The 21,371-nt window shown below is 37.4% G+C and overlaps 1 protein-coding gene across 9 annotated transcripts in view; it reads right to left on the bottom strand.

Annotated features, from left to right (window-relative positions):
• Positions 1-21,371, bottom strand: part of myo9aa (myosin IXAa) — a 111,724-nt gene that overhangs the window by 2,980 nt on the left and 87,373 nt on the right. For 6 of the 9 annotated variants that reach the window (XM_057345729.1, XM_057345643.1, XM_057346132.1 and 3 more), the window contains 22 exons: positions 18,384-18,464; positions 18,183-18,293; positions 16,615-16,737; positions 16,332-16,481; positions 14,575-14,876; positions 12,893-14,278; positions 12,636-12,726; positions 12,263-12,460; positions 9,205-9,308; positions 8,787-8,917; positions 7,352-7,563; positions 7,147-7,263; positions 6,738-6,926; positions 4,992-5,039; positions 4,794-4,905; positions 4,488-4,549; positions 4,208-4,400; positions 3,488-3,616; positions 2,494-2,599; positions 2,246-2,377; positions 1,987-2,110; positions 508-561 (listed from right to left, as the gene is read on the bottom strand). In XM_057345729.1, coding sequence (XP_057201712.1) covers positions 508-561; positions 1,987-2,110; positions 2,246-2,377; positions 2,494-2,599; positions 3,488-3,616; positions 4,208-4,400; positions 4,488-4,549; positions 4,794-4,905; positions 4,992-5,039; positions 6,738-6,926; positions 7,147-7,263; positions 7,352-7,563; positions 8,787-8,917; positions 9,205-9,308; positions 12,263-12,460; positions 12,636-12,726; positions 12,893-14,278; positions 14,575-14,876; positions 16,332-16,481; positions 16,615-16,737; positions 18,183-18,293; positions 18,384-18,464 — 4,155 coding nt within the window. The remainder of the gene's footprint in view (positions 1-507; positions 562-1,986; positions 2,111-2,245; positions 2,378-2,493; positions 2,600-3,487; positions 3,617-4,207; positions 4,401-4,487; positions 4,550-4,793; positions 4,906-4,991; positions 5,040-6,737; positions 6,927-7,146; positions 7,264-7,351; positions 7,564-8,786; positions 8,918-9,204; positions 9,309-12,262; positions 12,461-12,635; positions 12,727-12,892; positions 14,279-14,574; positions 14,877-16,331; positions 16,482-16,614; positions 16,738-18,182; positions 18,294-18,383; positions 18,465-21,371) is intronic. The other 3 variants (XM_057345892.1, XM_057346300.1, XM_057346211.1) reach the window with 2 other exon arrangements.

Genomic DNA, 21,371 nt, shown 5'->3' with positions numbered 1-21,371 from the left:
TTAACAACTCTGGTCCAATGTTGTTTGGGTATCAACAATCTTCAAAATACCTCAAAATGTCTTCTTTTGGGTTCCACAGAAGACTGAAAATCATACAGGTTTGGAATAACATGAGAGTGAATAATTATGAAAGAATTTTCATTTTCCTGTAAAATATCCCAGGACCAGTAATCCTGATGTATTCATTTGTCAAAGTCAATTTTCACTTGAATGAGTGTTCATTTGGACCCGGAATGGACAACAAACTATCATTTCATTTCTTAATGAATTAAACTGCTCAATACCAACAAGAAATGAAAAAAACCCCCGGCATTTAGACACAAAGGGTGAATAAAACAGAAAGGTTTGTCATGCAAGTCATGCAATGTCCTATTTTGACAATGAAATGTAACCGAGGTGGTTTGGTCTGAATGAATCCCTGTGAACTCTCTCATGCGATCATGAGAACAGATGAACCTCACAGTGCTGGATGAGACAGAGATGAGTTTACGCACTGTAAATACATACCGCTGCAGCACTGCGGGTTACGCTCATGAATCTAACAGCAATTATTACAGGCCTCTGGATTCAAGAGGAAAGCAAAGGTAGAAGGGGTTAGGGGAGGAGAGAATGGGGTTAGCAGGAAGACCGAATCAAAGCAGGACATGTTCCTGGATTCTATCGGTTTTCTATCGTCATAGAAAATCATTTCCATCAGAATTTAGTGCATTAAGATTAAGGTCAGGGTCGGGGTGTGAGTATGTGATAAACAAAATATGTTATTTGAGAAACATGTCCTATCATGTTGATCAACATTTGGGTTGGTCTTGGAACAACATTCCTGTCAAAATCCCTGAAAGCAGCCCTAAAAAAACATACACAAATGTACGTCATACTGATTCTAGTGCACGGATTAATTCTGACATTTTTGAATTTTTTTAGGGCAAAATACCTTAAATAAATTAATTTCAGTTGTGATTGTGCATTCTAGTTGTACATTTATCTGATCAAGTTTACCGTTCGTTTTAATTGATTTAATAACTGGTTGATACTTATGTTGCTTTTGGACTAACAAAGACGTTGATCCACAAACAACACTGAAAAAAATACATTTCATACTCAGTATTTTTGTTTAGTTTTCTAGTACAAATGACTTGTACGTACTTTAAATCAAGATACCTTTACTTGATAAGCTAAAAGATTTAAGTCTTTTTTTGTAAATTAAAAAAATAAGTTTATGCCTAAAACAAGAAATAAACAAGATTATGTTTCTTACAATTTGTTTTATTTTTCTCACTTTTTTGTATCAAGCATAAACTACATTTTAAAGAAATATTTAAAAGTATTAAATACATTTAAAGATTTAATAATTTTAGGAAACAAGATTTAATATCTTAAAGGGACAGTTCACCCAAAAATAAAAATTCTGTCATCATTGACTCACCTTCGAGTTGTCCCAAATCTGTATACATTTCTTTGTTTGGTTGAACACAGAGAAAGATATTTGGAAGAATGCTTGTACCCAAACAGTTCTTGGTCACCATTGACTACCATAGTAGGGAAAAAATACTTATTATTTTTTTGTTGTTGAACACAAAAGAAGATATTTTGAAGAATGTAGCACAGCAAACAGTTCTGGGGCACTTTTGACTACTATTGTCATTTTTCCTACAATGGTAGTCAATGGTGGCTGAGAACCTTTTGGTTATAAGCATTCGTCCAAATATCTTTCTCTGTGTTCAACCAAACAAAGAAATGTATACAGGTTTGGAACAACTCGAGAGTGAGTAATTCATGACAGAATTTTCATTTTTGGGTGAACTATCCCTTTAAGTAATTTTGCTTCTCAAGTAAATGTATCTTGATTCAAGAACTTTTAGACATTTGTACTGGAAAATAAGACAAAAATACGAAATAAGAAAGTCCTACTTAACAAAATCACTCTAAGCTTTGGAAATCTGTCTTATTTATAATAGATGTCTTAAGACATTCTATTATGTCTCGTACCATGGACCTGCGGATGAAAGTTAGCCGACTCTTGGCTTTGTTCTCAGCAAACTCCAGAGTGTTGATGTCCTTCAATCTGGCCTTGTACTTATTCATCTGCTCACAAATGATCAGCTCCACACACCTGTGACAAACACAACCATTAATGACATAATCATGTTGGCCTTTTTTATTTGAGAGGATAGCACTTGGGAATGTCGGGCATCGGCTCTGACATCACAAAGCTCTTTATAGCTTTAATAAAATCAAAGATGCATACGCTGTGGTTTTCCCGATGTCCTGAACGCTCTGCAGAGGATCAGTAGTGTCAGGACAGCGCAGGATGCAGGGAGCAAACACAATGGCCAGCGCGTTCGCAGACATGCGATTGGTCTCCTCCTGCAGAGCAATCCTGTAGACACCATATACAACATCACATGACATGATCATTTATTAGGCCTTTTACAATTATAAAGACACAATGTAACAGTTCAAGATTGCAGTTGTTTTAGTAAAAGAGACTATTACCTGACCAAATGGAATATGAGGCGCTCAAGTGTGTTCAGATGGGTTCTACCGAGCTGGTCGATTATAGAATAAACCCCTCGAATTACTTCTTTCTTATCTTGGAGACCTGCAGAAACATCACAACTAATACATAAATGCCACGTTGTAATAATGTTTAACTTAAGAATGTGGTGTTCACATGAAGGCAGATTCAAATGTTAAATGGAGTACTTTTACTGTTTTTCCATCTATGAATTGGCCATAGCCTTAAAAATGTCATGTGGTGCGACCTTGATTTATCTTAAAGGGATAGTTCACCCAAAAATGAAAATTCTGTCATGAATTACACTCTAGTTGTTCCAAATCTGTATAAATGTCTTTGTGCGGTCGAAAGATATTTGGACGAATGCTTGTAACCAAACAGTTCTTGGACCCCATTGACTACCATAGTAGAAAAAATGACAATGGTAGTCCACTGTTCTTCGAAATATCTTCTTTTTCCTACTATGGTAGTCAATGGTGGCCAAGAACTGTTTGGTTACGAGCATTCTTCCAAATATCTCTCTCTGTGTTCATCACACTTATTTATACAGATTTGGAACAACTTGAAGGTGAAAGTGGAATTTTCGGGTGAACTATCCCTTTAAAATGAATTAATTTCCTTGACATGATGAACATTTTTTTTTACAAATCTTCAGTATTTAAAGTGTTTAGAAACAAAGGATTTGCATTTCTTTGAGTTTGCCAAGTAATCGTCTCATGTGTTTGTTCTATAATTTTGTCTTCTTAAATGAACAAAATTAACCAAATTTCCCTAAAAATCGCATTCAACTGATATAAATGTTTTAAAAATACCATTCACTTAAGAGATTCAGCCTCCAAAATTAGACACATTTCATTTTTTATTTAATTTCATACAGTTATTGATATTATTGGTCGCACCACATGATAAGTGGTGGCTAACGTCATTGTCCCATGTAAAGAAAATAAAACATGACAGAAGCAGAAGGCCTACCCATAGCTCGCAGAAACTCCTCATACAGTTCAAAGGTCAACAGAGGATTGGGCAGATCACGTAACCACTGTTTAAAAACACTGGCGATCACGTGAATATTGTAGTCGTCCAGATTTATGCTGTTTACATCTAAGACAAAAAACAAGACATCTTCTATGACTGGACACAGTACTTCCCACCATTTGCCAAAAAAATAAACTTGATCTTTTATAGGGCTGCATGATATTGAAGAAAAATGCAATGTGGCATAACTTGCTAAATAATGGGATATGCAGTACGTGATATGAAAATACTAGGGCTGTCAAACGATTAATCGCGATTAATAGCATCCAAAATAAAAGTTTGCGTTTACATAATATGTGTCCAAGTATTGTGCATATTAATTTTGTATTTAGAAATACAAAAACATACACATAAGTTTATATATATTTACATTTTTAGGTGAATTATTTATGCTTACCAATAATTTAAATTGCATATAAACGTTTATAAATTTTTATATTTTATATGCTTCTTAAATATATGCATGTATGTGTATGTGTTCATAAACACAAAGGTAATATGCACAGTACACAGACATACTGTATATTATGTAAACACAAACTTTTACTCTGGATGCGATTAATCGCGATTAATCGGTTGACAGCCCTAGAAAATACTGAAAAGTTTGTGGAATCAATTTTAAACTGTATTAAAATATATTTAAAAAGTGTGTCGTACCCGTGTCCAGACCCTGCTTCAGCTCTTTGCTCTTATTAGTGGATCCAGACTTCCGGTAGATGCCTTCAGTGTACACGCCGTGCATTTCGATGTAGTTGATGAGTTTCTCCACAACTAAAGGCACCGACCGCTCGTCGTGGGTTAGACGGGTCAATTCCACAGCAAACTGCCGAGACGAGAGCTCAGGATCGTACTGCACACACGACCGTAATATAAGCGACGACTGCTTTCGTTTCATCACACCAATGTAATTCAAGTAGAAGAAAAATAAACTCTTTACCTTCTTGCTGCATTTGGTGGTCATCTTTTGACAGCACTTTCTGTGGCACGCATACCGGCACACTGCACAAGACACACACATCTCATTGATTCTCACTTTCGCTGCACGTCAGCGCACGCGGCACACAATTAAACGAAAAAAACAAGCGCCGCCACCTAAAATAAACTCTAAATCTGTGCCAACATTCCTCTCGCACAGTGGAAAACATCCTGCGCTACAAAGCCGAACTGTTCTCCGCTCCAGCCGAGAGTCTGATGGGAAGCAATCTGATTATGCTGAATTGAATTCAGGGACTTCACAACTCACATTTGCAGACGCAGGCTTTGTCCATCATCCAGATGAGAGATGAGCAGTACTCGCAGTATGTGGGAATGCTGTATTGGGTGGATTTAAATATGTGGCCGTTGTGTTCTTCCACCTTAAAGAAATAAAACACAGCAGCGTCAGTCGCACGATGAAGGGAAATTAAACGATAATTGGGTTTCTGGTGATGGTTTTACGTACGATATCAGCATCCTTTTTCCTTCTCTTCTTGCGTTCTGGTTTGGCTACCTGTGAGGGGACAAACAGCCATCATAACATAATAAAGTGTTTATCGATAGTTGCTGGTTTTAAACGGTTTTGAGCAGGCTTGCAGGATTTTTACTGAAGGTAGACTGCAAGATAATAAAATTGAACATCCTATATTGCTGGAATAAAATTCTTTGATATTATTTAGGGCTGTCAAACGATTCATCGCGATTAATGGCATCCAGAATAAAAGTTTGTGTTAACATAACATATGTGCGTTTACTGTGCATATTTATTTTGTATTTAGAAACACATCCACATATGTTTACACAGGGCTGTACGTTAACTTTCTTTGCACATAGCACCGGTGCTACAGAGGTTTAAAGTTTTGTAGCACAGGCCAAACAGTTGTAGCACAAGTATACGTCTGTTATCCTCTTTAAAAAACAAAAAATAAAGTATACTACAGTTTATAAATTTACTACATATGGTTCAAATTAAGCAGACTTTTATTTTGGCGGGTCGTCGCGAAGACGCTTGAGCTACAGTGTGTTTGACAGTAGCTTCACTCAAACAGTGAAACGCTCGTAAAATAAACTTAGAACAACTCTGTGGATGAAGCAACTCATTCACTTGTAGACACGCAGAACAAACAGATGACATATTTAAATAACGTAGTAGAATTCCGCCTTCGTGATTCCTTCCATGTTTTCCCACATCGCGCAGATCAGGGCTCTAGATCAATGGGCACTATGCAGTCAGAGAACAAGGTTTAATTGCAAAAACTAAATTAAAACGAAAATAAATAGTGGTGCGGCATTACATTTTACATTGCATTTATGCATTTGGCAGACACTACTTCTATCCAAAGCAACTTACATCGCATGATACTATACATTTGTATCTGAGTATGTCATCGAACCCATGACCTTGGCGTTTCTAGCGCCATGCTCTAACAACTGAGCTACAGGAAAGCCATCATTTAACCTCACACACGAACAAGAACAAAGACAAATGCACTTCACACAAACAAGCAGCTCTGTCTAATGCACCTGCCAAACTGTATCGCACGCGTGCCACACTATTACATTTATTCCTAGCAGACAGATTTTTTCATAGCATGTGCGAAATATATGTCGCATTGTACAGCCCTGTTACATATTTAGGAAATATTTACATGGATTTATTTATTTATTACCAATAACATTAAATTATATATAAATGTTAATAAAATGTAATGCTTTATACTCTTTTTTTTAAAGGGACAGTTCACCCAAAAATGAAAATTCAGTCATCATTTACTCACCCTCAGATTGTTCCAAACCTGTATAAATGTCTTTGTTCTGCTAAACAATTTCTAAGGAAGATATTTGGAAGAATTTCAGTAACCAAACAGATCTCATCCCCCGTTGACTCCCATAGTATTTATTTTCCCTACTATGGCAGGTTGTGGGGGATGAGATCTGTTTGGTTACGGACATTCTTCCAAATATTTTCCTCAGAGTTCATCAGAACAAAGAAATTGATACAGGTTTTAACAACATGAGGGTGAGTAAATGATGACAGAATGTTCATTTTTGGATGAACTAACCCTTTAAATATATGCGTGTAAATACAAAATGAAATGCACAGTACACAGACATATATTATGTACGTAAACACAAACTTTTATTCTGGATGCGATGAAATCACGATTCATCGTTTGACAGCCCTAATATTATTATAATTTGTTACCCGTACCTTGTTCACAGCACTGTCCACAGGTTTGTGATTCATCATGAACTCATCGAGAAAGACTTTGAAGGTGTTGACCCAGACCTTCACCGGCGACTCGTTCCAGTCCCTCTGTTCCTGACGCATGTTCTTCTCCAAGATTTGTTCAAAGAGAGCGTAGAGGTCCTTGTATCGAATGCTCTTCCCATCATCCATCTGTAGGAAGAACAAACAGTTCAAACCACATCTACAAAAACATCTGATTCTGTCCTAATAATATGCATCACGTTGTGCTTAAAATCTCACGGGTCCTGCTCAACAGATGCACAATAAATGATTAAGTTTAGTCTGGACCGGAAAATAGATTCTGCATTAAATAAAAAAAAGAAAAGTTTAGGATTGTCACAGTAAAATGTGATTTTATGTTAGTACTTACTGCTAAAGCTGTGGAGTACGAGTTGAAGATGTTCACGCGAAACTCCTTTAGCGCCTTTTTGAAGACGACATCCACCATTGTGTCTTTCTTACCGTCCTCCATGTCTAAATCGCTTATCTATACGAGTAAAAAAAAGCTTATGAAATGATCTTTCATTCATGGTTACGACAGTAAATGTGTGCTTTGTACATTTCAGAGACAGAACCTTCTTCATGAGGAAATCATTCATGCTCCTGTAGTCATTGGCACATGTGAGAATCTGCAGCGCATCGTTCTGCCACTGGGCGGGTTCAAGAGCCGCACTGCTGATCTTCACGCTGCGTCGACGCTTCACTTTAGGAGATGGCTCCTTGTTCTCTTTAAATTCCCTCTGTAAAGTCAGATCTGGGCTTCGGGGAGGCGACAAGTGCTCTGCACCTAAATAAACACAATAGAAGTCTTCTTTTGACAAATGAAGAGTTTATTTCCAAAATGAGATTTTTTTCCAAAATCATGTTTTTATTATGTTATCATGCTTCAATTGTGTTAGTTAGCTGTATTTTTTAGTTATTATGGCTGACATCAAAACAAACCAACCAGTGTTGCCAGATTGGGTGGACAATTTCCAGCCCAAAGGCTCAATAAAACCCGCCCACTCCAACAAAAACCAGCCCAAATTTTAACTGCCAAAATAACGTGATAGAAATGTATTGCAATGTCAATCAACAATGATAATGACCATTTTATCTCCTTAAAACGAACTATGACAAGATGAAAAAATATAATTAAACCAGGAAAAAGGTCAAACGGATCAAACATAGCATTAAAGAGAGTTAGAAAATATGCCTAATATGTCCAGAAACCACTTCAAAGCGACAATCAAGAAATTACCCAATGACTTTAACCCTCAAAAAACACATTTGGTGCAAAAAGTGCCCACAATAATTAATCTGATTCGGAAAGCCGAGTAGGCATTTTCCACTCGTTCATGAACTTCATTCACGCACCAAAACTGTGCAATTCATCGATACATACAACAGAACAAAAAAAGAACAGCCGCAACAATACCTTTGAGAGTTGCCTTAACATCTGACAGAACTACAGTACGTCTTTCGTGAAGTATATATTGCAGAACATATAATGCAAAATTTAGCAGTCCAGCAGCTGTCAAGGACGAGTATGATGAACAGAAGTAACGAATCCCATATTCAGTTTGATTTTTATTAAATCATTCAACTGCTGTGAATTCAGTTATAGTTATATTTACAAAGTCATCATACTTTGTCTTCATAAGCAGCCTAAATTTTGTCCACCCGCCCAATGCATTTTTCTCCGGTCTAACCCGTTCAAAAGAAGCCCAATTGGGCGGGAACCCGCCCAATCTGGCAACACTGAAACCAACTGCAGTAATGCACAATAAAAAAACATGATTTATCTCTTTTTGGAAATAAACTCTTCACATTTTCTTTATAAAAAATATAGCTTAGACCATTGTTTTCCCACTAAGAGGCCTCAACAAACTTTCAAAGGGGTCTCACGATGGGTTAATATATTTTGAAAAATAACAAAACATGCATTAAAACGGTTTCAAATAGGTTGAGATCCACTGGCTTAGACAATCACAGTTGTGATTTAATTGAGTAGCTTTCATCTCATCTCACCCTCTTCCATCAGAAGTGACGTTTCAGGACAGTCTCCATCCAGAATATCACTGCCACAAAACAGACGCTCTCGCGACAGCTTCTTCTCTCCGTGCTTCGCTTTACCCCAAAAGCGCATCTTACCACGAACCCTGAAGTAAACAAACACATGTAGACGTGTTGAGAATGAGTTTAAACACAAATATGAACACATATAATTCAGACTTTTTACCTAACACGTCCACTTTTGCTTTTCAAGAAACAAGAAAACACAGAGCCAGATCGATATGAGAGCGAGCCAATGAAGACACAGTTGTAATATATTTCTTTCATAGGTTATTACTTGAACTAGTATAATGATATGCATTTTTACTGTAAAAATACACATTTCTATTGGAATAAGTGCAAGAATGAATTTGCTGACATATGTAAACATCACCTTCCATCTCCATGAGGGTTTTTTCTCAGAGCATCAGTTTTGCCCAGGTCACCAGAGGACATGGCTTTATACATGCTCTTCTGTTCTTCAGCGCCTGAGACGGGCTGAAAAACACCATCATGTGCAGAATGTAAAGACCGAACATCTCACACAAGAATTAACACGTGAAACTACAAGAGTTTGAGCTAGGCCTGTCAAAAACATTACGCTTCTTCCTTTTTTATTAGCTTGACAAGTGGTGACATTTTTAACCATCAAATGGAGAAAGCTTAACACAGATTCAAGGCCCTAAGTGGTTACATCAATTTGCCTATGTGACCTTCATGCACTTTAATGTTACTGATAACATATGACTGACAACCTACTGAGGGCAGAAAAGAACATCGTAACACCTTGACATGTGACACAAATGAAAACAGTTAACTGATGTTAACGAGAAAAGACTTGAGAGTGGTTATACAGAGAGAAGAAAAGAAGATGAATAGTTCAGATTGGCAATGTCCACAGCCTTCGCCTGGGTCAACTGCTGCGAGAGGATGGAAAGAGCTAAATGCTGAAGCATGCAATGATCTTTATCCAAGATGGCAGTGTGAAGAGCAGCTGAAGGTCTTGGTGTTGAGCTGAAGCACCTACAGTACAGTAGAACTAACGCAGTGGTTATTTCTAGACAAGCGCAGTGGTCAGTGAAGAGTGCTGTGGGTTAAACATGAAATGTTTTAGCGTTTTATATCCGGAGAGGAAAGCAAACCTCTGATGGAGACTATCCACATCTGTGTGGCTGAACCCATGAATTTAGCCTGACGAAAATCGTACATAGTTTTTGGTTTTATTTGAAGTAAAACCACAGTAACCACCAATTTACTCTAATGTCAACACATTAACAATGGTTTAACCACGATATTTGTAGATACAGTAAACTATGGTAATACAAATGGTAATCTGCAAAAAAACATGGTTACTACATTTTTAATATTATAAAACCATAACTTTAAACTGTGGTTTTGATATATTTAATAATTTATATCATTATCATTATTTTTTTAAATATTATATTTTACAGAATGTATAAATGAAGAGTTTATTTCCAAAATGAGATAACTCCCGTTTTTTTTTTTTTCAAAAATCATGTATTATGTTATCACGTTTTTATGGCTTAAATCAAAACAAACCAACTGAGGTTTGATTGATATTAATTGGAATGCACAATAAAAATATGCTTTTTACAAAAAAAATGTAATTCTCTTTTTGGAAATAAACGCTTCAAATATTATTTCTTTAAATATTTATCCTTTTTTATTATGTATTATAATATAATATAAATCTTTAACTTTTATAACCAATATATGTTTTTTATTTTACTATACTGTATATTTTACTAGTTTTTCCAACATTTCCACTAACAATGATTTGAAATTAGGGCTGTCAACGTCGACACACAACTTCATGAGATGACATGAAAGATGCAGTCCATAACTTTTCAGTTTTTAACTAAATGGTTAAAAATGAACAAAAATTTAGCAGGTACATAAAAATAAATCACCGTCCAAAATTGTTTCTTTACCCGACTCAGATTTACATCAGTTAGCTAACAAAAATATTAGAATATGTATTAACAAACTTAACACTTAATATAATGAATATAGTAATAACTATTACATAATAATTACTAAAGTGGAAATGTTGTATTTTATGTTAACGGCTATATTTAATTAATACATAATTTAATATAATTTAATTAATATCAAATATTTAATTAATATAAAAAATAAAAATGGTGGTTCCTAGGGTGTCATGATAATAAGAATAATTTTAACTTAAAACTATTGGTTAAAAATGAACAAAAATTGAGCAGGTACATAAAAATAAATCACCATCCAAAATTGTTTCTTTACCCGACTCGGATTTACATCAGTTAAGGTCAGTTTATGGTTCTGCGTAGGACCTACGCCGTAACATACGGCGTAGCCTACGTACGTAGACGACGCCGTCGTGAACATTTATGGTTCTGCGTTGAGAGTATGCGTCATACTGCAATTACACCGCCGAAACGCTAGTTGGCTCTTTGTGTTTTCATGGGTTTGCTCTTCTTCGCCGATGTTTTGTGTGTGTGTATGCTAGTGTTTGCAAACGACAATGGAAGCCAAACCGACGTTAGAGGAAATCTCTCTCCAAGAATTCGCCGCCATCTGACAGTCTTTATAGTCCGCCGAAGAGGAGTCATACAGATGCGTGTATTTCCGAACCTCTTCAATCAGACGCTCAGTAACTTGGTCGATGTCGATGCTCACCATGTTGTTCTTTTGTGGACTCTGAACTTGCCGGAAGAAGACACCAGAGAAGAAGATGCCGGAAATGCGTAGAAGGAAGTACGATGCTGCCAAACCGACCAATCACAGCGCTTGCGGTCCGCGTAGGGTCCGCGTTGAGTTGACGCGTTGTTACATTTTTGGAGAGGTGCGCGTCAGGCTACGGCGTAGGGTACGCACAGGGTACGCGGCTCTGCGTAGGCTACGCCGTAGGTTACGGCGTAGGTCCTACGCAGAACCATAAACTGACCTTTAGCTTACAAAAATATTAAAATAAGTATTAATAAACTTAACACTTAATATAATTATTATAGTAATAACTATTACATAATAATTACTAAAGTGGAAATGTTGTATTTTATGTTAACAGCTATATTTAATTACTAAATAATTTAATATAATAAAATGGTGGTTCCTAGGGTGTCACGTTAATAAGAATAATTTTCACTTAAAACTATTGACAGCTCTGATTTCAACAAATCTAAAAATAATAATGAAATGAAATAATAAAATAAAATACTTTTAAAATGGTCATGATATTTATACAGTATGTGTACGCATAAAAAAGCCATCACAGATGAGAATAGCTCTCCAAAGGGTTCAGGGCATCTGCAGGTGATACTGATCTTTCAGCTAAACAGAAAGTGTAGAAGCGTTCAGGTGGTCAGTAAGGTGATCTAACAGGCTCTTCTGCAGGAGTTAGCTGTAGAGAAACATCTCGCCGATGGCCCATACTCCCACCATTGAATTACCATTTCAGAGTCACTGTGATACGCCTCTAGCGCGCTCTCCTCTGAGTCCTGTTTAGAGAGAAGTACAGTAAGAGAAAGAGGGCTCTCCTCGTACTCTTCCTCCTCTGACTCCCCCTCTCCCGGGGGATTTGTACTGCGGGTCAGGAAGTCTGAGCGCGTCCGAGCCATGCGGGCTTTTTTATGACCGGGTCGGCCGACCTAATTAACCAAATGATAATTACACAAGAGAAGATGCTCCCTAACACATTCAGCCCTAAAGAAAACCGACTTTAAATGCTAGCATTCGTTCATTTAAAAAGGAAAGTCTCCTGGGGTTTGTGAAAAGATCTAAAGTGTCCAGTTTAACTGGGAGTTGTGAATATGTTCATCTCACCTCTCGGCCTTTAGTGGATTTGTAACCCAGGAGGTTTATTTCATTCTGGACACCTGGAGTTTTGCCTCGAGTGTCAAAGTCTTTATCCGACCTACGACAAAGTCAAGAGAAAAGTTAAGTGAATGAGATTAGAAAACTTCATCTAGGTTTCACTAAAGAAACGTCAGGAATGAAAGTTAAGGACAATTTTCATTCTCGTTCCTTTAAGGAAGGGTACAAAATAACTCGGACACCCCAGCTGTTTCCTCGTCACTTACTTCGAGACGGAAACCTTTGTTTTCGGGGAAAAGAATATATTTCCAGATCTGTCGGTCATGTTGACAGTCTGAGCGGACGGCTTCTTATTTATCCTCCTTTTGGCTTCATGTCCTCGGGATTCCAGGGTCAGTTTCGGTGCCCATCCTTCTGGTACCTTTCTGCCATCCTTCGGCTGATATCTGGCGTCTTTTTCTGGGACCTGTGGCTGGGAGATGAGGTCCGGCTCGGGCTGGGCTATGGGAGCAGGACCTCGGTCCAGGAGTGCACCGGTTCCGTCTGTCCTTCCTCCAGAATCCTCTTGTCTGCTCTGCTCAATCCTTTGCAGCGCCTCAAACCTCTGCTTCTCGAACATGTCCCTCTCCAACTGAGCAAAGTGTCGGATGTGTTCCTTCAGGATGTGCTTTTGTTGCCGCACCTGCTCCATCATCTCCTTTTCGTTCTGCAGTTGCTGATGTTTCTCTCTCACTTCCTTTTCCTCATTCAGCTTTTCTAGTTTCTCCAGCACGTACAGGCTGTTGCGTTTGGCCTGTGCCGGACTGGGCGGCTCGCTGGTCTGGACGGCACTGTCTGACACCTCGGGTAGCTTGGCGTCCTCTTCGCTTAAAAACGTCTCTTTCTGCATACTGATAACCACGACCATTGGTCTGCGAGTGGACTCCTTCCTCTCCTTCGATGGCTTACCGGAGCCATCCAAATGCGGAGCGGACGAGTCCGTGCTAGACTTTACAGAGCTGCTTTCTGACAGAGGGAGATAGAAGGTTGGAAGGGAGTTTTGTAATCTGAGCGGTTCGGGAGGTACACGAGAAGCGTCCGAGGGAAATATGTCGTGCTGATCTGGCACGGATGAAGGAGAACCCAGGTCTTCTAGAGGTGCCTTGTCTTTGAAACACTCATCTATATTAAGAAGCTCAAAGCTGCCTTTAGAGCTGTGGCTGTCCGGAGTACCCTGAGGAGTGTGAGGAACCTCGCTGACCATCTCCATCGACCAGCGTCTCTCATCCGACGGAGACGTTCCTCCGGTGGAGCGCACCTTCAGCAGCTCCAAGCTGAATTTGGCTTGTTCCAACTCGCGCATCCGTCGGCTCTCCCGCTTGGCCCTCGTCCTCTGGTTGGGGTCTTCTAGCGTCCGTGGTCGTTCTCGGATAGTCACTTCAGATGTTGGTTGCAGCTCCTCTCTTGTCTCGAGCTCCATGTCTTCCAAAGCTTCCCGTGCAGCACCTCCACCAGACACCTTGGTTTCCACTTTGTTTCTGTCTTGGTCCTTGTAGGAGTCTTCCCACAAACTCAGATCCAAACCCATGACGGTACGCTCTTCTGTTAACCGACCGGTCTTTCCATTCAGCAGCCGAGTGCTTTGTAACCTCTGCTCTCGAAGTTCTCTAAATCTGAAAAATAAAGCACAATGAAAATCTTTTGACAAAAGTACTGATGGAAGGAAAAGAAACAAGCTTGAAACACCAGTCCTGTAAGACTAGCACGTTGAAACAACTCTTAACTTTTCTAAGCAATTGCACTTTGAGCTGGCAGCTTATGCAACACTGATGTTGAACAAATCAGATTTATGCTCGACAGAAATAAGAAAGGATTAGAGTGCCGATTGGTTTGATCCAGACCTTTAAATACTTCAACAGCTGCCCGTATTATGAAGCAATACGTCTCGGCAGAATGGGCAGTAACGTACCTCCGTCTCGCCAGATAACCCCTGCAGGCGGCTTGCAGGTGGATGATGACGTCACGCTGATGGAGGTAGAGCTCTCTGGCCCTGTGCCGTCTCCAGGCGCTCTGGATCCGGAGGGCCGCACGCCTTCGCCGGCACAGCCTCCAGTTTCTCTGGATAATCACGGCCGCCTCCCTCCACAACAAGCGTTTTTGCCTCTCTCTAAATCCTCTCCAGGCCGACTGGATACAGACCGCTGCCCCCTGCTGGACGTCATGCTCAAGCCTGTTGTCTGATTGGGCAGACTGACAGCTCCTCCACCAGTTCTACATATAAGACAAAACAGAATGAAGATCAATACGAGTAAAACATTTGAAAAAGTTTGTGGGCATTTTAACATTTAAATAGGACACAAAAGTATAATATTATAATAGTATAGTATAAATGCGCAATATTTACACTTCCGTCAAAAGTTTAGGATCACTTACAGTACTTTTATTTACATTTTTTCCACATTTTAGAATAATAGTAAACCCTTTAAACCATGGAATAACACGATTGTAACAATGGGAATTATGTTGTGACTAAGAGTATTCAAAATAAATGAACTCTGTTATATTTTATATTATAAAACTATTATATTTTAGAATCTTCAAAGTAGTCACCCTTTGCCTAGAATTAGCAAAATCATACATTTTATAGTTTTTTGAGGTCTTAACCAAGGAAGCTTTTAAAACAGTATTGAAGGAATTTCCATCTATGCTAGACTATGCTTTTTATTCATTATTTGGTCCAAGAAATCCATAAAAAAAAAGATTTTGAGGATCATGAGAAACCTTTTGTCAAGTGATATTACATTCTTCACCGGTAGTGTACATACTATGAATTATTTAATTACATTAACATAATATTCAAGATTAACATCAAATATTAATAGAGTTAACATCGTCGCTGTCCTTTCGAAACCTCAGATGTCCAATTTTGCTGTTTCTCAGGAAATGGAAAAAAGCACTGTATTTTTTATATGATTAAATATTATGTTGTCAAAGTTAACAAGCACTTTTAAACACTTTTTATTGGTTAGATATTTGCAAAACCCAGTGACAAACATAAACGGTGACTAATAATGATTTATGGCAACAAATACAAGGTTTCATAAGAACAGCAGCGATATACAAAGTATTAAATGACTTAATATTTTTTTGTAATATTTCATATAATAATGAATATTTATCCTATTTATATAAATATCCTTTTTTTATGATAAAATATATTAATAATGCTCAATATAGTCTATGTATAAAAATGTGATGTGTGTACTAAATAAGATGAATATAACAATCAAAACATGAGATCACAAGACATATTTGTGATTTAAAAATGCATTATTTTAAGTCCTTAAATTCAGGAATAATTTAAATACAGAAATACACATTTCAGTATTTCACATGACAAATCATACATCATTTCAAAATGATTCACTTGTACTAAATGATACAAATACATATGAAGAATTCAGATGCAAAACCTTGCGAAAAGTCACCTGATTTAGAGGGTTTTGCATCTGAACTCTTCATTTTATCATATGACTTATTTCCAGGTTTTCTGTGGCCATGGTAACCCTGCACATTATTTAATACAGTTTTACAGTTCTATTGACTGCAGTAACTATATTTATATACTGTAGCAGAAACTATAGTTGCCATAGTCATTTCTTACCGTCCAGCTTTTTGTACCTAAACTAGCCAACAAAACCCACCAAACAAACTGCTCACACGCACCTGTATGTGGCAGGCAGCCCGTCTCATTCTCAGAAAGTTCCTTCTTTCTAGAAGAGCCCTGAAATGCCGCTGGAGATGAACAATCCTGCGCAGAACCTCCTGATGGAGAAGATCTTGCAGCCGCTGGCGCTCCACTTCACGGAGAAACACCTGGCACACGCGGAGAGAGATGGCACATGCATGCGGCACATTTTAAACAAGAGAACCATAAAAGGACAGTGTGTGTCATCCTAAAGGTATTAGAAAGGGGGAACGTAATTAAATCCCATGAAGTTGATCGTACCATGGTACGGCCCACTTGGGACCCTTCGGGTGCGAGATCCACCTGGCACAGGTAGCGTCTGATAGCTTCTTGGTTGGCGCAGGTACCCTCTGGTAACAGCACGTGGAAGTGTCGAACAAAGTCCTGATGGATGTTAGATGAAGACGTTAGATCACAATGAGCCGCTTCTGTCGACGGCAGACACACAACAACCCTGCACATTCTGTACGTGACCTGGAAGTGACATTTCTCATTAAGGTGTGGGCAGATATCAGGACATGAGCATCACTGTGAAGGTATGTCTTTATCTGGAGGTCTTATTGAAGAGCCAAGTTTGCCGGGGGGGGACGGTCTTGAGAGGCAGAGGCTGTTGTGTATGCAATTATTCCTGGCAAGTTTCATTACAGACTACAGAGAGCCTCTGTAAAGTCAAGCAGTGTGTGTATGAGGGGACACAGCGCCCAGACATCCACCAATAACAGCTACACCCACTTCATATCACAGAGGAATTACCGGAAAATACAATGCTCGGGTTTTAGAAGAAAAAAAATTTGAGTGGTTCGTTTAACTAAAAAACATAGCCTTACTCTGCAGCATGTTGCTATGCAGTTGCTAGGGTGCTTCGGGGGGTCAAAGTGGTTTTCTATGATATTCTGATATATAAAAATATTCAAAAAAGAAAAATGATTTCTTTCTTTACGTCCATTATATAACACAGCATCATGACATTATTTCCGACCTGAATGTTTGGTACAAAGCACACGCGATCAAAACAACCTGATGATGCCTAGACAAGTGGAAATAATGATTTCAGCTTTGAAATTCCAGGAATACACACTACCTAGAAAAAAGGAAACTGAACATGCCACACCATCATATTTCTACACTTGTTCCAACCCATGCTCGAGTCAAATATGAACATTTTCTAGGTTAATTTAAACCAACGGCTGGGCGTGTCCATATTTTTCCAAACCATTGTTCATAAAAAAAGAATCAAGCTAGAATAAAATGTTTTTTAAGCAAAGGCTCTGTTCTTTTTTTTATATTAAAGTCACCACGAAATCAAAATTGACCATTTTTCCATGATTTATTTAAAATCCATGTGCCATCAGAATAATCTTTAATCAAAATTCTTTGCATGAAGCATGTCTCAAGCCGTTACACTCAGATATACAGTATGTCACAATTTGGAAGAAAACACGGTTTCAAGTCGACTTCTATATGTATATAATAAAATATAAATAAATAATATAATCAATACGTTTTATACTAATATTTTATAAATATTAATATATTTTATACTAATATATTTTGTATTTATTAAATGTTTACAAAGTCATACAACAAAATATGGAAAAATATAAAAATATTGGGCTAGTGAATATTTGAACAGTATTTACAATTCTTCCTGACGCTCTGAATATCAACCAAGCACAATATCATTGATCACACCTTTAAATCAACTTAAAATCTGTGTAATTCTGCTGACTACCTGGTACAAAACATAAGTATTGTTTCTTTCAAAGCAGTAATTTTAGGCAATTTTAGAAAAAAGCTGTAACATAACTGCACATGCATGTGCTTCTCACCTGAAAAGTGTACTTGATACTGTAGCCAGATTGTCGGATACGCACAGTTTCCAGCATGCCCGTGTATCGAAGCTGCCTTAGAACCAGACCATCATTAAACCGCAGAGGGAGCTGAACAGAATCAAACATACACATCACAGTTAAAAGTGATTTAGATGATGTATAAACCAGATATGATTACACATTAAAACTGAAACACACCTTCTCTGCATTTGATCGTATGCATTTGACAAAATACGGCTCGGATTGACTGAGCGTCTCCATTAGCTTATTGAGAGAAGCCTGAGAGGAATAAAAACAACACACATGAGAAACTGATAATAATAAATACATCGTCACCAATTATCAACGATTCCTATTTTGAGTCTGAATAATTCTTATATTGAACCCAGAACATTTTTTAAAACGAAACGATGTTTACCATGCACATCGTGAACTCAGGCTTTGTCTGCATTATTTTATCTGTCTAGATAACTAAAAACAGTCCAGTTTAGTCAAAATATAATGATAAGCAATGTCGTATTAAAAATGTTCGCATATATATTTTTTATTTAAACCAAAATAAAACGTACATTAAAATAAAATAATAAATACAAAATACAAAATGTTAAAAACACACATCATCGTGTACGTACATTACGGGACTTTCATGACTTTGGAAATTACATCGAGATATAATTGTGTTTTTCTTTTGGTTTTGGGGTGTAATATGAGTCAAACATGTTCTTTACAGGCTTCGTGAGTTTGTGTTTCCGTGTCTCTCTAGACCGGAAAAAAGGGAAAGTAACTATTTTGATGGTCAGGAATTCACTCTCCCCTCCCGAAGTGAGCACAGCTCAGAACAGGATGTGGGAAGTGAGGTCATCCACACATTTGTGCAGGCTTTCTGCCAGACGGGCCAGAGATTGCAGACCGACTGCGTGTTTACCGCTCTCAGTCTCTATCCGACACACTACTGGTAAACCTCACTTTTATGCTGCAGTGAGAGATATCGGAAAAAATAAAATTACGCCACGTGTGTGTTGAACCTAAGATAAATATCACATCATTTAATAAATAAAAAATAAAGACTGTTATGTTCATATATTCTGAGGAAGATGATCAATTAAAGAGAACATGTTTGGGCGAAAACAAAAATAAACTGCTGTATGATTTTTCTTTACGAGATTTTAAGGAGTTGCTAAAGTAAAACTAAAACTAAAAGGCAGTTGGAGAATGAAATGTCGCGAATTTCTTGCCCATTGCTGGGGCTAATAAATCTGAGTTGTACAAAGGAAAAGATTACAGCACAGCTACATGATTCAAAACACTCCCTAAAACAGACAGAGAGGGAGAGAGACCGAGAGAGAGAGAGAGTGAAAGAGAGAGAGTGGGAGAGAAAAAGAGACTGTGACAGAGTAGGAAAGAAAGCAGACAATTCTAATTTAAGAAAAAAGTTAGTAATGTTATGTATTTCCGACAAAAAACGTCCTAAGTGGCGATTCACATTTCGCGTGCCGAAAACGCGAGCTGCGCCACTTTCTCTACTCAAATGACCCGCGCGATGCACGCGCGGCACTCTGAAAAGTTGAACTATTTCCATCTCGACACGGCGCCAACGCACCTAGAAAATGTGCCCTATTTGCGCGTGCCTGCCGTCTGCAGTTTGCAGTCTGCATTTAAAATAACGAACTTGCGCGCGCAAAAGACGCGAAAAGTGAATCGCCCCTAAGACAGTTACTTCTTAAAACTGAAAAAATTAAAAAGCTGTCGTAAATATCACCTTATAGTTAAAATAGCCTCACTGTTGTCTTAAAAGTCGGCATGAAATGAAAGTAGCAATTGTCTTTTTTTCCGTATCGTGATGTATACCCGTGAAACGACTTCTGAAATGCGGAAAAAAAATGTAAGGCGGGACTTGATTTCATCCACCGACAACTGATTGGATCGTTAAAAGGTGAACATTTTTAAAGCCAGTTTGCAATCTGTCAGTCATTGCAGCCCCGCCCTCGCACCATTCCTCGTGACCAGAAATGGAGAGAGGTTAACGTTTTTGATTAAAGATTACAATGTGCAAATGAATATTTTAAAAATAATGATAAATAATAAATAATTTATAATAAATACTTCACCACTGTGTAAAACAATTAGAATGATCGTTTTTAATTTCATGCCGACTTTAAATTTTAAAAGTGAAAGGGATAGTTCACCTGAAAATGAAAATTCTGTCATGAATTACTCACTCTCTAGTTATTCCAAACCTGTATACATTTCTTTGTTTGGCTGAACACAGAGAAATATATTTGGACGAATGCTTGTAACCTATGGAGGACTAAACCTGCAAAAATTATAAATAAATAAATGTATAAATAAATAAATAAATATATAAACGAATAAATGTAATAATATGAAAATAAATAAAGGAATGAATGGTTTGATAAAACAAAATAATTCGTTTTAGCTATTATTGATCTTAGCTTTAACTTTTCTTTTCATTTTTTAAATTGATTTATCTGTAATAAATCATCAATAAGCGCACCTAATCTAAATGACACACAGTCATTTGATGCATGGTTATCGACTTCATTGGCTAAATGCTGTAACTCTCTAGCTAATTGTGCGCCCGCCATAGTTACTTAACGTTATACACGAAGCAAACGATCAGTGAGTGACGTGACGTTAGTCCAAAACAAGTCAAGAGTAATCGATCAAACGCTTCAATCTACGCTGAACCAATAGTAGGCAAGACCAACCCATATAATTATCATACAAGACACAGAAAAGTAAGAATAAATTCAAGAATAAATAAATAAAAGTGGAAATAAATACATGAGATAATAAATAAATATAAAAATAAATAAACGTATAAATAAATAAATTTAAAAATAAAAGGAAATGATAAATAAAATAATCTAAAAATAAAAAATAATAATAATTAAAAATAATTAAAAATGGACACAAAAAATAATAAATCAATTTAAAAAATGAAAAGAAAAGTTAAAGCTAAGATCAATAATAGCTAAAACGAATTATTTTGTTTTATCAAACCATTCAATCCTGTATTTATTTTCATATTATTACATTTATTCGTTTATATATTTATTTATTTATACATTCATTTATTTATAATTTTTGCAGGTTTAGTCCTCCATAGTAACCGACTACCACAGTAGTAAAAATGACAATGGGAGTCAAAAGTGCCCCAGAACT

Source organism: Triplophysa rosa, linkage group LG1, assembly GCF_024868665.1.
Source record: "Triplophysa rosa linkage group LG1, Trosa_1v2, whole genome shotgun sequence".
Lineage (NCBI taxonomy): Eukaryota > Metazoa > Chordata > Actinopteri > Cypriniformes > Nemacheilidae > Triplophysa > Triplophysa rosa.
The sequence above is the reverse complement of the archived record's forward strand: the minus strand, read 5'-3'. Positions and strand labels throughout refer to the sequence as shown.